An 18,063-nucleotide genomic window follows, 5' to 3' on the forward strand; every position below is an offset into this window, starting at 1 on the left:
CATTTTCGAATCAAAACTCACTAATCAAAATATTAAATTTCAACAAACATAAAAAAAATAATCTTAAAAATTTCCTTATTCAAATCATAATTTTACAACCTAAAAAATCCTTCAATTTTTATTAATTTTTAACATTTGTTATTCTTGAAAAAAAAATTATATATCAAAATTTCATTTTAATTAATCCGAAATATTTAGGATTTTTCTCTCGATAATTTTAGATAAAAGAAAGTTTAATAAGAAAAATAGGAACCAAACTACTTGCAAGGTATTCAATATATATTTTTCTACTTTTTTCTAATTGAATGATTTCCGCTGGAGTTTCTTAAAATAATAACTAATGGCAAAATGTTACAGGATGGTGAATTCTCAACCTTTACTGAGTATAATGTTGGTAATAGTGAGGAATTAGGAAAGGCAATAGATAACATTCAACCATCACACTTTACCAAACTCTTGTTGTTTCGGGCAAAAAATTGTGATGAAACATTGAATAAATTTTTGTCCATCTTGACAATGAGGTCAAAAGAGCTTGAATCTATCTACATTGAGCAGTGCAAAACATTAAACTTTTTGTTTGACGTTCCTGATGTTGCCTATGATGAGGGCAAAGATAGTAAATATTTTCCAGAAATAAAGGAATTAAAAGTATCAGAAGTGCATCACTTGTGTTGGATATGGAATGGTGATCCAAAAGGAAAGTATGGCCTTAGCAATCTACAATTGATACACATCAAAAGTTGTCCCTCTCTCCGAAAATTGTCTCAATACCAACTCCGTTCCTTTGAATTCCCAAGTCTAAAAAGTTTGATTTTAGAAAATTGTCCTCAGTTGGAAAAATTCACAGAGGGGTTTGCAACTACTATTGACGAATTTTACCCTTCTTTTGACGAGGATCATTTCTTGGAATTGAATGAACTCAAGTTAGACAGATGCTATAAGTTGGTTTATGTGGTTTCTATTATGACATCACGAACGTTGAAGAATTTAAAGAAACTCATTGTCAGTCATTGTACATCAATGAGAATTATATTCATCAATCATTACATTGCATCATATTTTCCAGAACTTTTATCACAACTAGAAGAATTGATTTTGATTAATCTACCTAATTTAACTGAGTTCATTGATAGTGAAATTTTCAAGTTCTCTCATAACTTGCAAATACTACAAGTGAAAGGGTGCAAGTCTCTTAATTGGTTACCAGTGTTTATGATGCTAAGACGTATGGAAATTACAAATTGTATGGCCTTGAATAAAATTGTGGTCATTGATAAAAAAGGAATGAGAGGGAAAACCAACTTATCTCAATTAACAGATGCTTCTCTTGAATTTCCATTCTTAGAAATACTGAAAATAGAAAATTGTCCTGCTCTGATTACTTTTGTTGAAGAGTCCGATGAGTTGGAAAATCTATCACAATCAACTACATCAAAGTATTTCTTCCCGAATTCAGTAAGTTTTATTTTAAACTTTTAGGTAAAATTTTCTATTTGAGGTGTTCTATTTCTTTCTCATATGCATTAAGGGTCCCTTGACTCTAGGCTTAGTTGATTTTTGATTCCTAAAATTTAATAGTGATTTGTTAGTTTCCTAATTTGGAAATAGCTCACTTGTGGTTCTTATTTTGTGATCTTTTCAAGTCTTTGATAAAGATTAAAAGGTGGACTATTTTCAAAAATCATTTTATAGTAAATTTCTTCCCTGAGTGTGCATTATCTTAAAAACCAAACCCTAATGTTGTTAGTTAAGTTTGTACTTAAGGGACCATATGCAAAACCTAACCCAAATTTGAGGAATTAAAAAAGATATTGAAGTTTTTATTTTATTTATTGCTTATATAAATAATGGAATGAAAATATGGAATTGAATGATATAAGGCATGTTATCATGTTGTGCAACACTTTCTACTTTCATTAATTCAATTAATTATTACCGTTCATACTACTTACATAGTTTGATTTTCTTATTTGTCTAAATTAGTGAAAAATACTATTTTTTACTTGCAGGTGTCATTGACCAAATTGAAGGTACTTTATGTGATAAATCAACCTGTTGAAAAGCTTTGGCACTATAGTTGTCCTTCCAAATCATTTTGTAAAATAGAAAATCTAACTTTGAGCAACAATAATAAAATGCTTAGTGTCATCTCCTCCAACATGATCATAAGATTCAACAACTTGAAAATTTTGACTATGGACAACTGTGAGGTATTGACCGAAGTATTTACTTATGAAGATGATAAATCAGATAATAATATTCAAGAAATGTTTTCTCAATTAAGAGTATTGGCACTGAGTAACCTAAACAATTTGACATATGTATGGAACAAAGAACCTAAAGTTCCATTTTTCTCAAATTTGGCGTCACTTTACATTTTCTATTGTGGTAGCCTCAAAAGTTTATTCTCAATTTCTTCTATCAAAAATCTTGGGAAACTCAAATTACTCAAATTGTATAATTGTGAGAAAATAGAAGAGGTGATATCTAGTGGTGATAAAGATGAAAATGTCATTTTTCCTACAATGGAGTGTCTTGTACTTAAAAATCTTCCAAAGTTGGTCAGTTTCTATAGACAAAATGCAACATTCAATTGGCCTAACTTACAAACAGTGCGGGTAAATAATATTCCAAATATGAAGACATTTTCAAGAGGTAATCTCAACACACCGTTGCTGAGATCAATTTATATAACATTTGATAAGAAAATTTGGCTTGGAAATTTGAACAGCAGCATATCATACATACATGACAATTCAGGTATGTAAAATTTAATATTATATGTACGTAGACATTAAAAATATAATATAATAATATTACATCATGTTTATATTGATATCATTTGTTTCTTCTAAGTTATGTTTATTGTAAAACATATTTAATTTAAATTATTAGATACAAGAGTTTTCTATTATAATTTAAAACATTTTTTATTATGCTCATAATTATGTATCTCTTTTGTTAATTAAGTTATTTTAGAGGGAAAAAATAATGTACTGTAAAATTTATAATTATTGGTTAATAGTGTAATTTATTGTACTGACATATTGTTTGTACTATCTCTAATTAATAATATACTATCTAACAAATCCTTTAAAATAAACTCTAGACAATTAATTAGTCAATATTTATTAAGAAAAACATAGATATTGTGGACTTACTAATTTCTTTTTTAATAAATTTCTTTATCCTGATTTTGTATATATTTTTTAATAAATATTTGTAACGTGTTTAAAAAGGTTTTACTAACACTTCTCAAATACAGATCATTATGGATAAAAAAAATATAAATAAATATAAGTCACTAGATCATATTTAAGAGAAAATTAAACTTGACTTTTTAAGTGGTTATGTGAGCCACTAACTAATTTTTATGTTTGACCATCTGTGTATTAAATGTTTGACCATTTATGTATCAAAATTTATGTTTTTCGTTTTTCACAATAAGAATAATTTTCACTTAATATGTCTTATATATACATGACAACCTACGAAATGAATGCACTTATTTGAAAAACGATAACTATAAGAACATTGTATCGTATTTGAAAAGATTATATATATATATATATATATAGGGAGCATATCAAATGAGAGGAATTTATTATGAGAGGATGAGAGGGTTAAAATATAACCCTTAGATTAATTTTCTCTCACTTGATTAAATCTCAAATTTTCTCTCACTTAATTAATCTAAGGGTTATATTTTAACCCTCTCATCCAGTGATTTAAAAATCGGACCGAATCGGCCGGTCGGACCGGTCAGACCGGGAAACAGTGATCCAGCCGTTCCGAATCTTAAGTTGGATCAGTTATGCAGTCGACTCGTTTTAAACCGGATTGAACCGGTCAATTTTCCGGTTCAACCGGTGAACCGGTGGGTCAAACCGGTTCAACCACTATTTTTCTTTTTTTTTTAATTTTTTTAAGGGACCATAAACCACAAAAAATAATAATGAAAATTGAATCTCTTAATGGAAAAGCAAGGAGTCTTATTAAATATAACAATGACTACTTGTTCTAATATATTTGTTTGCAATATATACAACTTAAATAACTTTTATAGTATATTATTAATTTTAAATTATATATTTAATAATATAATATCTATATAAATATTACATATATTATTTTGTGATATTAATTGCAAGCATATTATATATGTACACATTATTTCTATTTTTAATTTGTATTAATATACCGTTTAACATGTAATCTTTATGTATTTTTTTACAAAATAAAAATAAAAATAATTTTAAATAAGATAGAAAATTTGAAATTTAAAATATGATATGAATTTATTAAAATTTATAAGTATAAAATATATTTAATATGAATATTTTTTTAATAAAAATAAATAAAAACCGAGTCATGCGGTTCAACTAATGATCTACCGGTTCAACCTTTGACCCACTGACCCAGTACCTTAACCGGTTCGATGACCGGTCCGGTTTTTAAAACTATGCTCTCATCTCTTATAATAAATTCTCTCTCACTTGATATATACTCTTTATATATATATATATATATATATATATATATATATATATATATATATATATATATATATATATATATATATATATATATATATATATATATATATATATATATATATATATATATATATATATATATATATATATATATATATATATATACACGTTTGACATTTTAAAGTGATCGTGTAACTATTAAATAACTTTCTATTTTGACCATTCATATATAACTATAAAATTAAAATTTAAAGTTATTACACTCTTAAAATGGGAATTGTTCTCATTTAATACATGAGATATTTAATCTTATTAAGAAAAATTACGTTATAAAAAAACATGAGATATACAATCATATGAAGAAAAGAGCTAACTATGAATAATGATGTAATTAAAAACTAAAAAGAAAAATATGCATGATAGCATTTGTTCTACATCATTCATTTTTTTTTATCAAGTTTAATTTTGATTCACCTTGTACATGATTCGCTAAGGTTGCATACTAATATTTTTATTCAGTAAACTATATTAATATTTTTAATGAAATATACTACTTATGAGAATATATAATTACAATTTTCTCTTCAAAATGAAACAATTGCACTTAATCTTAGATCCAAAAAAAAATGTTTGTAAATTATTGAATTGACATATTTGGTTCATCTTTTAATCCTTTCAGGAATGAAGTTACGAGGAGGAATATGAAAGATACGAAGACTACTTATTTAATGTAAGAGATAAGAGAGAATGCTTTCAAGTTCAAAGTCATATTAATCAGTTTATAAACATATATCTTGCTTGTTTTTATCCTGGCAATTGATAAAGGATATGACCATCATTATGAATCTACTTTACCTGTTTCTTTCTATTTCTACTTTATCTGGTAATTAGTAATAATATTAAAACAAAAATCTAGTAATAATTAGTAATCATTTTCATTATAAAATATTTATCAAAATTTGTTCAAATATTTTTAAATAATTTAATATTAAAGGTTAATTAAACTTGAAAAAATATATTTTATTAAATTATTTAATTTAATTTAATATTTATAAAAAAAATATGATATTTTTTATTCTTATAATTTGGTTCATTCTAATCGGGGTTATTTGGTGAAATTTTATTTCATAATAGGTGATATTATATATATATATATAATAATAATAATAAATGTTATTTAAAAAGTATAAAAATGCTATTTATTTGTATTTTAATTCTTAAATTTTTTAAAAGTAATAAATGTTCATTAACATGAATAAAATTAATATTTTTATGATGCTCTCTTCATTCAATATTTGCAATTTTGATTCATAATTTAACACCAGATATATTCTTTTACATTCTTATGTTTAAAAATAATAAGTCTTACAAAATAAATTAAAAGGGATAAATAGTTGCTTTTGCTTCTTGTATTACATCACTAAAAAAAAATAAGAACAATATTTAGGTGGGCAGAAGAATACTGTCAGATTTAAATTTAATATTATTTTGAATTGTTAATAGAAGAATACCTACTTTATATTACACGCAGAAAATACAATAAAAATAACGATCATAAAATCAGAAGAAGTCAAAAATACAGAAATATGAAAATAATATAAATAAGAATATACATATAGAATTAGACAACATAATTTGGATTATATATATAGGAGGGTTATAATAATATAGGTGTAACTTTTACTAAGTATTACACTATTAAATAATTTTATATTAAATGTAAATTTTATAAATCTAACTGTTAGATTAAAAGTTCTTTACTCTTATATTATATACAAAATTTTATATTAATTCATGATGATTTGATACTTCATTCTTATAAAACAAAATTGACGTAATATATTCATTTCAAAATATACTAAAATTTGAACACTTTGATTATTTTTAAGTTATTGTTTAACTTTAACAAAATTTGATATATATATATATATATATATATATATATATAAAGTGATATAAACTTTTAATCTAACGGTTAGATTTACAAAATTTAAAATTAATATGAAGTTATTAATTAATAAAAATTATAAATAATTGAGTCCAACCAAATAACAGAGTTGAAGAGACCCAAATCATTTTCAAATTAAATATCGTTTATGTTTTTATAGCTAGCATTGTAGATATCAATTATATTAAATAGTAATGTTAAAAAAAAAACCCATTAAATTAAATATGTAATAGTTGTAACATATATATAAAGTATTAAAACTTAGAATGGGGACAAAATCACAAAAGTAGAATTACTATAATTACACATATATATTATGGATTATACAATATTTATATTTAATTGATAATATAGATATTGTATTTGCTTTCGTTGTAAGTAATTTCTTAATATAGCTTTTATTAATAATTTTTATAATTTATATTTTTATTTGAATTTTAGATTTAGTAGTATTAGTAATTTGTAAATCAATATTATTAGTATAATTAATTATTAATTAATCAAACATAAATGTAGCAGTTATTAGTAATTAATTAATGACATTACAAAATAGAAAATATTATTTTATTTTTAATTGAATTTTAAATGAAGTATTTATTAATATATTTTAATATACACGAAATATTTTCATTAACTAAATAATTTTTAATACTACAATAATCGATTATTGTGTCACTTAGCCAAAATACTTGAAAAGCATGCATTCCGTGGTGACAAAGTAATTGTGATATTCTTATTCTAGACTGGCCTTAGTTTTAAGTAAGGAATTACTAAAGATTACAGGAAAGGATTTTGGAAATTGGCAGAATCAAAGAAAGGAATTACTTAAACTTAATGTCCATTGACAGAATCAAAGAAAGGAATTACTTAAACTTGATGTCCATTGGCAAAATCAAAGTAATTCTGGGGAGACAGAATAAAAAATTGAACCATTCATTCTAAGTTGAGTGCCTGCATGTGTTATAAATATTTTGACTCGACGGATATGAAAATTATATTTCTTCGACAATTCGAATACTCAGAAAATAGTGTGGCTTAAACATTCATAGACAGTCTCAACCAGGTAACAGAGTTAGTTATTTATATTAATATTTCAAACCTTTTCTGCATCTATATTTTTCATACTATAATCTATTTCATTTTGAATTATACAAATCCATACACACCACAAAAGGATATAGTTAGTTATTTAGTTTCAATTAAACATGCCATTTTCTGCCTCTAAACACCTACCGATTAAGGTACTTCCTAGATTCGGTTACAGATTTTCATTTTATTAGAAGAACCAGGTTTTTCTCAATCTTCCCTTCTAATTTGTTTTTGGAACAACAAAATCCAGTAGTAAGATGAGAATTAGTTAACTGAATTATAAAATTAAGAAATGATGTAGAAGACTTGACAAAAGGCTGAACAACCAAGATGGATTAAGGTTTCATTAAAAATTTTATAGTGATTGATTTTTATTAAAATTAACATTTATTGAGAATTATGTTTTCTACTTATAATGAATAAAAATTTGGTATATAATTATTGTTCTTATCAAAATCTGCAAGTACTTCAATAACGGAGACATCTAGTTGCTCCAATATCCTAATGAGAAAGGGCACTAATAAAGATACTCTAATGCTTTAGTTAAATGGGAGTTTAAGTTAAGAATGAGAGTAAAGTCTAATGATACTTCACTACAAGAAATATTACACATAGTCACATATAAAAAGTGTCATTATAAGTACCATATATGTATATATACATATATCTATTTGACATATAGTTACATATAATTTTAGTGTTGATTTTAAATATGAACAACATATTTTGTGTGTTACTATAGCCTATATCCACACTTTTTAACAATATACCAACATATAATGTATTTATTATGTGGGTAAAAGTAGTTTTTGGTGACATATATTGTGTCATTATAGGGTGTGTGTCACTATATGACAATTTTCTTGTAGTGTAGTGTTTCATGCTCCATATATAAGTGATTGATTTTATCCATAAGTTTTGAGATGACGTTGTATGATATCTTGGAAATATGTTATGATAATTGTGTGGAGATATTGTCATTTATTAACAAATCACTACAAGAAAAATGTAAATTTTCGACGGAAAATTTCCGACGGATATGGATCCGTCAGAAATTTCTGACGGATTTATATTTCCGTCAAAAATTTCTGACGGAATTTTTCGTCAGAAATTTTTCGTCGGAAATTTTTGACAGAAATATAAATCTGTCAGAAATTTCCGACAGAAACTTTCTGACAGAAAATTTTGTCGGAAATTTCCGACAGAAAAATAAATCCATCGAAAATTTCTGCTGGAAAATTTCCGATAGAATTATTCCGTCGGAAATTCCCGACAGAATTTTCTGTCAGAAATTTTTGACGGAATTTTCCGTCGGAAATCTTATTTTTAATTTATATTTTTAATTTCTTTTTTTAATTTCTTATTTTAATTTCTTATATATATTTGTAGTATTAAAAATTTTATATATCTTTTAAAGGTATAAATATATATTATAATTATTTATTACAAGTTTTTTATATCTATGATTAGTATTAAAGATGAAAATAAATTAGGTTATACTATATTTTATTATAATTTACTTGGTTTGAATCTAACTTTCTTTAAAAATATATATTTTAAGTGTGACTTATTTATCTATCATAGATAATTTTTAAATATTTGGGTAGAACTACAATCATATAGACTTATTTTATAATAATTTAACACTATTAAAAATATAAAAATCTATATGTTAAATTTATAAAAATAAAGTTTAATTTATTTATGATATAAATATGTTTTTAATATCTAATATATATTTTTAGATGATAATTTATTTTAAAATATATCTTATAATAACAATTCTAAATGGAATATAAATCTTATGATTTTTCTTATTTTGATTTTTTTAATCAATGTATACAATTTTACTATTTTGATTTTTTCAATCAACGTATACAATAAATAAAAAACACAAAAGAAAAACATGCATGCTACAAATTTTATTTTATCAAAAAATTATTTGTTTTAATATATTACATTATATATGTGAATATTAAGACATATATATATATATATACATATATATATTATAATTAAACTTTTTTTAAAAATTAATTCATTATTAAGAAATTTTTTTTATCACATGAAAATTCATTTCCTTCAAAAATTTGACAGATATCAAATAAATAAACATTTTTTCTGAATCTATATATTTGTTTTATTAGAATATAATTTTTATTTTTTAAAATATATTATTTTTTTAGATAAAAAATTATGTATATGTCAAATAGTAGTGAGGGCAAGTGCCTCACTATTCCAAACGTGCAGCTGTCGTTGTATATATATGTATGTGTGTGTATATATATATATATATATATATATATAATATAAGGGGTTATAATTATACCGGTGTAACTTTTACTAAGTATTATGCCGCTCTATAACTTTATATTAAATGTGAATTTTGTAAATTCAAACGTTAAATTGAAAGTTCATATCACTTTATACGTGTATATCAAATTTTGTTAAAATTGAACAACAACTGGAAGATAATCCAAGTGTTCATATTTTAGTGTATTTTGAAATGAATATATTACATCAATTTTGTTTTATAAAAATGAAGTATCAAATCATCTTGGATTAATATAAAGTTTTGTATATATAATCTATAAGAGATATGAACTTTCAATCTAACAGTTGGATTTACCAAATTCACATTTAATATAAAGTTATTGAGCGGTGTAATATATTGTAAAAGTCCCATTTAATATATATATATATATATATATATATATATATATATATATATATATATATATATGAGGGGGGTTATAATTACAATGGTATAAATTTTACTAAGTGTTACACCGCTCAATAACTTTATATTAAATGTGAATTTTGTAAATTCAACCGTTAAATTGAAAATTTTTTACTCTTAAATCATATATATATATATATAGACACACACACACACACACACACACATATATATATATATATATATATATATATATATATATATATATATACACATGAGGGGAGCTATAATTACAATGGTATAAATTTTACTAAGTGTTACACCGCTCAATAACTTTATATTAAATGTGAATTTTGTAAATTCAACCGTTAAATTGAAAATCTTTTACTCTTAAATCATATATACAAAATGTTATATTAATCGAAGATAATTTTTTATAAAACAAAATTAAATCTGTCGAAAAATTTATATTTTTGATGAGAAAATTTTTGTAAGAAAAGTTATATTATTGATAGAATATTTCAGACAAATTTATATTTATCGAAAATGTAAGAACTGGTTTTAAATTTGATATGAAAATATTATGATATAATTAGATAAGATTTTAAGTTAGTATTTTATTAATGGTTGATAATTAAAAATAAAACATGGATAAATACATTATTTGAATTTTATATGTTTGATTTAAGATAACTTACAAAATAACTCTTGGTAAAGTTATTCCGCTCAATAACTCATGGTATGTTGAATTTCATCGATCCAATTAATTGTTAAATTAAAAGTTATTAAATTTTACTAATAATTAATATAAAAAATTAATTAGTTTTGGAATAAATTATTTGCTAATTAACAATATAATTGAAATATTAATTATTTTAAATTATTTAACTAAAATCTTATTGACAATTTACTATATGATCTTAATATTTTTGTATAACTAATATCTGGTTTTAAATTTGATATGAAAATATTATATATAATTAGATAAGATTTTAAGTTAGTATTTTATTAATAGTTGATAATTAGAAAAAAAAAATAAGGATAAATACATTTTTTAAATTTTATATGTTTTATTTAAGGTAAATAAATATATTAAATTAATTAATAATTTATTTAAAATATTAAAATTTAATTTATAAGTATGTAATAAATAAATATTTATAATTTTATAAATTATATTATCATTATAAATTATAAAATTAAATAATTTAAATTATAATTTTAAATAAAAATAAGTAGATGTTAATTATAAAAGTAAGTACATATAAATAAAGAATAATTAAATATATTATTATTATTATTATTATTATTATTATTATTATTATTCGTAATATAAAATTATTATATATTATTATTATAGTACAAATATGAGATTGTATATTTGAGGATGACTTAAATGAATTAATTTGTACAAGTTATACTGACAACATACATAGACATTTCGGTAGAACCCTTGAGAGGCCAAATATGAGAGTTGTTACATTAATAAATTTATTAAAATTAAAAAAAAATTATAATTTCCGACGGATTTTTCCGTCGGAAAATTTGACAGCAATTTCTGACGGATTTTTTCGTCGGAAATTTTGACAGCAATTTCTGATGGATTTTTCCGTCAGAAATTTTCGACAGAATTTTCTGTCGGAAAATTCCGTCGAAAAAATTATTTCCGACGGATTTTTTTTTTTCCGACGCCACTTTTTCCGACGGATTGAAATCCGTCGGAAATCCGTCAGAAAAAGCAAAATCCGTCGGAAATTTACCTATTTCCATCGAAAATTTTCGTCAGAAATCAGCATTTTTCTTGTAGTGAATATATTATTTTTTGATGATGAAGGTATTCCGTTAGATAGATATAATATGTTTGATTATGATATTTTATAAGATATTCATGTCAAGATATCCTACTAGCCGTTAAAAGTTACCACCTAGAATTTCACTTTATGATGATGGGTTGGAGGTCTAGTGAGGACGAGTAGGAAAAGGCCTTTTCAGCTTGATCAAGTTGGGTATTACATAAATCTCTCAAGCTTCCAACTCATTAGAAGGAATGAGTTATGAGTTATATTTAAGTTTCTTTGTTTCTTGTATTATAGATGGAAATGTGTCACATATACACATAAGTGGCCTGGACATTTTGCTGGTAATCATTTGTTTTGTACTTGTAAGAGATAGTAAGCTTGCATGTTGCAATAATGATGAGCTACTTTGTACATGCTTAGCTTACTAGAAGTAATAAGTTTGTAGAAATGACTAATATGTAATATTTTAAGATAATAAGTTTTTTTTTAAAAAAAAATATAGGACTAAAAATATTAATTTTAAACTTAAGAAATTAAAATTAAATTTATCTTAAATTTAAACATTCGTATTGTCAAAATTAATGATTCGTGTTGAAAATTTTGTAGTACTAGAGTTGTACAAACTGAATTGAGAAGAAAAGTTGCTTCTGTTAAAATTAAAGGTGGTAATCATATGTAGTAAACAATTATTTTCCTATTTTTTTATTCGTTTAATAACAGAATTGAAACTTAAAATTTTATTTAATTAAAAAGAGTTAAATAATATTTTTAGGTGATAAAAAATATTAATTACTACTACAATAATAAAATAAATCTTGGTTATCTATGAATAAGATTCACAGTATAGCATTATATATAAAATTTCAATTAATTTATATTATTTTTGTGGCCCGCTTATATATATATAATAGATGAGTTTGAAATATCTTTCAAATTTTAAATCCAAATTCGAATGTTTTATATCACAACTGTGAATAGAATAAAAAAGACAAAACGAAAACAATGTCTATTCACAAGCCTAAACTTAAAAGTTCTAGAACTCAAATGAGTATATGTCGATAAAAGTCACTTTATTAACTAATGAAGAAATGTTAGTTAAATGTTTAAGGACAATAACTAAATAATTAAAAAATATTTTTTTATATAAAATTTTTTACTAATTAATATACTTTCTTGTGATTTTCAATACAATATCATGGTAAACAAATTATTTATTAATAATTTCTTAGGTAACAATTTAATTTTTTTTAAGTAAAGATGAAAAAAAAATTATAAAAATGATGGTAATAAAAATGAAACTTAGATCTCCACACTTCTTATATATTTCCAATCTTTTCTCCCTTAACTACCTGGTGGTCAAAAGAACACTTAATTAACTATCTTCTTAATAATTAAGACTCTTAATATATATATATATATATATATATATATATATATATATATATATATATATATATATATATATATATATATATATATATATATATATATATATATATATATATATATACTCGATCTCTTGTCTCTCCATATTTTTGGTTAGAAGCTAATATAAAATAACCTTCACTTCAGTCTTACAGAAGCACATGCAAGAAGTTTCTTCCATTATTTGAAGTAAAAAAAAATATAAAAAATAAAAAAATAAAAAACTCAGGAAACTATATTGATATATATGCTAAATATTTATAAGTAAAATTAGATTTGATTTTACCGATAGTTATCATGGTTATAAGAACAAAATATATATAGATATAGGTTTTTTTTTCTTCTAATAATTAATGAGTACTTAACCTCTTCTTAATGACTCTTAATTAATATTAGATGCACTATGTATATTCTTTTTGTCTTCTTCTAATTAAAAAAATTTGACTTGAGCTTTCATAAAAGCACATGCAGGGAAGTTTCTTCCATAAAAGCACATACCAAGACGAAAGCATACTGCTGATATGTTAGCATTAAGAGTTTATGACAGAAATGAGATGTTGGAACTGACAGAAATGCTCGAAGACACTATTGGTTTCAACATTGATGGAACAATATCTCATTCCATTGAGCTCCTACAACAGTTAGATGAATTGATTTTGAATGATCTACCTAAGTTAACTCAAATCATCAATGAAGAAATTGTCAAGTTCTATCAAAACCTGAAAATCCTACAAGTGAAGAATTGTGAGTCTCTTAAATGGTTGCCCACATCTCAGGTGCTAAAAAATATGGAAATTATAGATTGTAGGGCCTTGGATAAAATTATGATCATCCATGAAGAAGAAGGAATGAGAGGGAAAACTACCTTTTCTCAGTTAAGGGATGTTTCCCTTGTAAATCTATTAAATATCTCCATTGTCTTTCCTATTGCAGCTGAGTTTCCATCCTTGGAAACACTAAAAATAGAAAATTGTCCTAGATGGAAGACTTTTGTTGAAGAGTCTAAAGAGGAGAAAGACCAATCAGAGTTAGCTAATTCAAACTATTTCTTTCCAAATTCGGTAAGTTTCTTCACTTTAATGTTTTAGAAATAATATTCATTATTAAGAAAGTGTATGTATACATAGTTTTTTTATTCATCCTTGTTCCAAATCATTGAGAATTATTGTTTGTTCTTTGCAGTTGTCATTAGACAAATTGAAGGTACTTAATGTAATAAATCAACCGGTTGAGAAGCTTTGGCACTATAATTGTCCTTCTAAATCATTTTGTGAGTTAGAAAATCTTATTTTGAGAAACAATAAAAGGCTATTGAGTGTCTTCTCCCCTACCATGATAAAAAGATTCAACAAGCTAAAAAAATTGACTTTAGAAAAATTTGAATTATTGGCTGAGATATTTATCCTTGAAGGTGACAAACCAAATCATGATAGCCAAAAAATTCTTCCTCAACTAAGGGCATTAACATTGAGTAACCTAAGTATTTTGACGTGATTTTGGAACAAGGAACCTCAAGTTTCATTTTTCCCTAATAATTTGGTTTCACTTTTCATTGTTCATTGCCACAGCCTCAAAAGCTTATTCTCACTTTCTCAAGCCAAAAATCTTGAAAAACTCAAAATATTCAAATTGTGTAATTGTGAGAAAGTAGAAGAGATAATATCTAGTGATAAAGATGAAAAGGTGGCTACCATTTTCCCTAAGATGAAATGTCTTGTGCTCAAAGATCTTCCAAATTTTGTCAACTTTTGTCAAGAAGGGGGATGTTATAATTGGCCTAACTTACAAATAGTGAGGGTGAACAATATTCCAAGTATGGAAATATTTTTGAAAGATGATCTTAATACACCATTGTTAAGATCAGTGTATATAACATTTGCTGAGAAGATTTGGCTTGGAAATTTGAACAAGACCATATCATATATGCACAACAATCCAGGTGCACAAATTTTAATGTTATATGCAAAAATTTAAAAACTTGTAACATAATAGTGTTACTTTTACAACTTGTTTATATATACACGATATATATCATTTGTTTTATGAAAGATATCTCTTGTACAACATATATATTGTTCTTAATTTAAATTGTTAGATGATTACAATTACCTTTTGATTATATTAAAATATTTCAATTTTAAAAAAAAATTGCAAATTCCTTTGGATTTTGTATTTTTTAAAATAATTTTGTAAGATCCTTTCAAACCTTGTTTTAAAGCTATTAATTTTGATAAAAATGGTTCAAGATCCAGTCTGAGTTTATGTTCCTCATGACATGATTTCGACACCCATTGTGACCATTAAAATCTTATTTTGATGAGTATACCTACTTAAGGAGACCCCTTGATGCCAAAGGTAAAATTCCTCTAATTGATCTCTATTGGCTCTCAATTCAGCAAGTAAAATTATGAGTCAAATTATTGGTTTATTAACTTGGAAATTTTGGTTTATCTTTTAATTTTTTTTCAATATCAGGAATGAAACTACAAGGAAGAATATGAAGACTACATATTAAGTAGAAGAAACCTGAGAAAAGGCTTCAAAGTCATATTAATCAATTATTAATATATACATTACATTAACCTTTTAGATGTAATATTATACGTACTTTGTGTATAAAAAATATATAATTCATACTTGTCTATAAAAATAATGTAATTCATACATACATAAATATTTTTAGGGTAAAATAAGTTTTTACATGTTCAGATACATACAGAATTGATTTATGGTATAAAGGTGAATTTTCATAAAAGTTAATTGATAGGGGTGAATGTTGTTAATGAATGGTCAATGGATGCGACAGTTATTTTGAATTGTAAGGTTGGAGTCCTACCTCTCAAATACTTAAGGCTACAAACTGGGGCTAATCCAAGAAAGAAAGACATGTGGAAATCAATAGTAGAATTGGTGATAAATATATTAATGTTTTGGGAAAGTAAATACATTTCAAAATATGGAAGAGTGTTTTTAATCAAATCAGTCTTGTCATTTCTTCCAATCTAATTGAATCTCTATTTAATTTTTTTTATGGGGTGGGAATGCAAAAAAGCATAAAGTTCATTGGGTGGTGTGGGAAAAGGTGCATATGTAAAGAGAAGGGCGAATAGGGCTTGGTAATAAGATTTCTTAAAACTTTTAATTTGGCATTGTTAGGAAAATGGCATTGGAGGATGAAAACTGAGAGGAAAGGATTATGGTATAGGGTGCTTAGAGGGAAATATGCTAATGGAGAAGAAGGATGGGTCAATAGTGGGAGGAGTTGCTCAAATTGGTGGAGCGATATCAATAGAGTGGAAAATGATTCAAATTTTCAAGAGAGGTGATATTCAAGGTCAATGTATAATAAGGTGGGTTTGGGTAATAAAATTTTGTTTTGGCATGATCCATGGGTGAAGGATAGTTTCACTTCAGTTCCACAATGGGTAGGTGTGCGTATACGAGCTAGCTTAAGGCCCAGCTCGCGAAGCCCATATTTTTAATAGGAAAAATAAGTCTGACCTATAAAATAAATGATCTTATATTAAGACCTATATTCACGCCGTGAAGCCCGTAGTCAAAGCCCATATTTGTATAATAAGGTGGGTTTGGGTAATAAAACCTTGTTTTGGCATGATCCATGGGTGAAGGATAGTTTCACTTCAGTTCCACAATGGGTAGGTGTGCGTATACGAGCTAGCTTAAGGCCCAGCTCGCGAAGCCCATATTTTTAATAGGCAAAATAAATCCAACCTATAAAATAAATGATCTTATATTAAGACTTATATTCACGCCGTGAAGCCCGTAGTTAAACGGGTAAGCCTGCAGGCTCAATTAAAAAAAGAATTAAAAACTTCTCTCATTTTTTTATGTCAAGAATATATAGGGGAGAAATATGTGTGTGTGTGTGTATGTGTCTGTGTGTGTATGTGTCTGTGTGTGTGTCTGTGTCTATGTGTGTCTGTGTGTGTGTGTGTCTGTGTGTGTGTTTGTGTGTGTGTGTGTGTGTCTGTGTGTGTGTGTGTCTGTGTGTCTGTGTGTGTATGTGTGTCTGTGTGTGTGTTTGTGTGTCTCTGTGTGTCTCTGTGTGTGTGTGTATTTGTGTGTGCGTGTGTGTGTGTGTGTTTGTGTGTTTGTGTGTCTGTGTGTGTCTGTGTGTGTGTGTATCTGTCTGTGTGTCTGTGTGTGCAATGGACCAAAATATCTGCATTTCTTATGTTACTTATCAATGGAACAAATTACATACAAATGGAACGTTAAAGGTAAACAAGAACAACCATATATATGATTAATTGAGTTTTAAATACATACAATGTGAATATAATAAGTTAAGTAAACATGGTAAAATAATATTATATATCCTAAACTAAGAAACATGTCTTTAAACTTGAAAACATGAGCTCTAGCTATTCAATGTAATGCTCAAAGAAAATTGTAGCCCATTACTCCCTAATAGTCTTTATGTCTACTAATGACAAAGATGATCGGTCTATAAATATTTGTAAAGAAAAATTAGAAGAATAATTCATAAAACATATAATAAAATGAGAAATTAAAATAAGAATTTTTAAAATTATAAAACTTACTTCAACTCATGCAAATACTATTTGTACATCGATAATAGTATGCATTGTCTTTATTATATAG

At 25.0% G+C, this 18,063-nt stretch overlaps 2 protein-coding genes across 4 annotated transcripts; both read left to right on the plus strand.

The window, feature by feature from the left end:
- The first annotated feature begins 127 nt into the window (after positions 1–127).
- LOC145954390 (uncharacterized) lies at positions 128–6,418 on the plus strand. Its single transcript, XM_083068478.1, has 3 exons — positions 128–1,455; positions 2,010–2,760; positions 5,176–6,418. The coding sequence occupies exons 1-3, from the start codon at positions 349–351 to the stop codon at positions 5,199–5,201; spliced, it is 1,884 nt and encodes a 627-aa protein (XP_082924604.1). The 5' UTR covers positions 128–348; the 3' UTR covers positions 5,202–6,418.
- A 43-nt stretch (positions 6,419–6,461) lies between these two features.
- LOC114916451 (uncharacterized) lies at positions 6,462–16,741 on the plus strand. 3 transcript variants are annotated; one of them, XM_083068480.1, is made up of 4 exons: positions 6,462–7,507; positions 13,900–14,181; positions 14,371–14,498; positions 14,620–16,741. In XM_083068480.1, exons 2-4 carry the CDS (start codon positions 13,959–13,961, stop codon positions 14,929–14,931), a joined length of 663 nt encoding a protein of 220 aa, XP_082924606.1. In that variant the 5' UTR covers positions 6,462–7,507; positions 13,900–13,958; the 3' UTR covers positions 14,932–16,741. The 3 variants fall into 3 exon arrangements, with proteins under 3 accessions (XP_082924606.1, XP_029128984.1, XP_082924605.1); XM_029273151.2 differs by having other exon boundaries at positions 6,465–7,507; positions 13,900–14,498; XM_083068479.1 differs by having other exon boundaries at positions 6,466–7,507; positions 13,909–14,498.
- The last annotated feature ends 1,322 nt before the right edge of the window (positions 16,742–18,063 follow it).

The sequence above is a fragment of the Cajanus cajan genome, chromosome 2 (assembly GCF_000230855.2).
Source record: "Cajanus cajan strain Asha chromosome 2, NIPB_CcT2T_4, whole genome shotgun sequence".
NCBI lineage: Eukaryota > Viridiplantae > Streptophyta > Magnoliopsida > Fabales > Fabaceae > Cajanus > Cajanus cajan.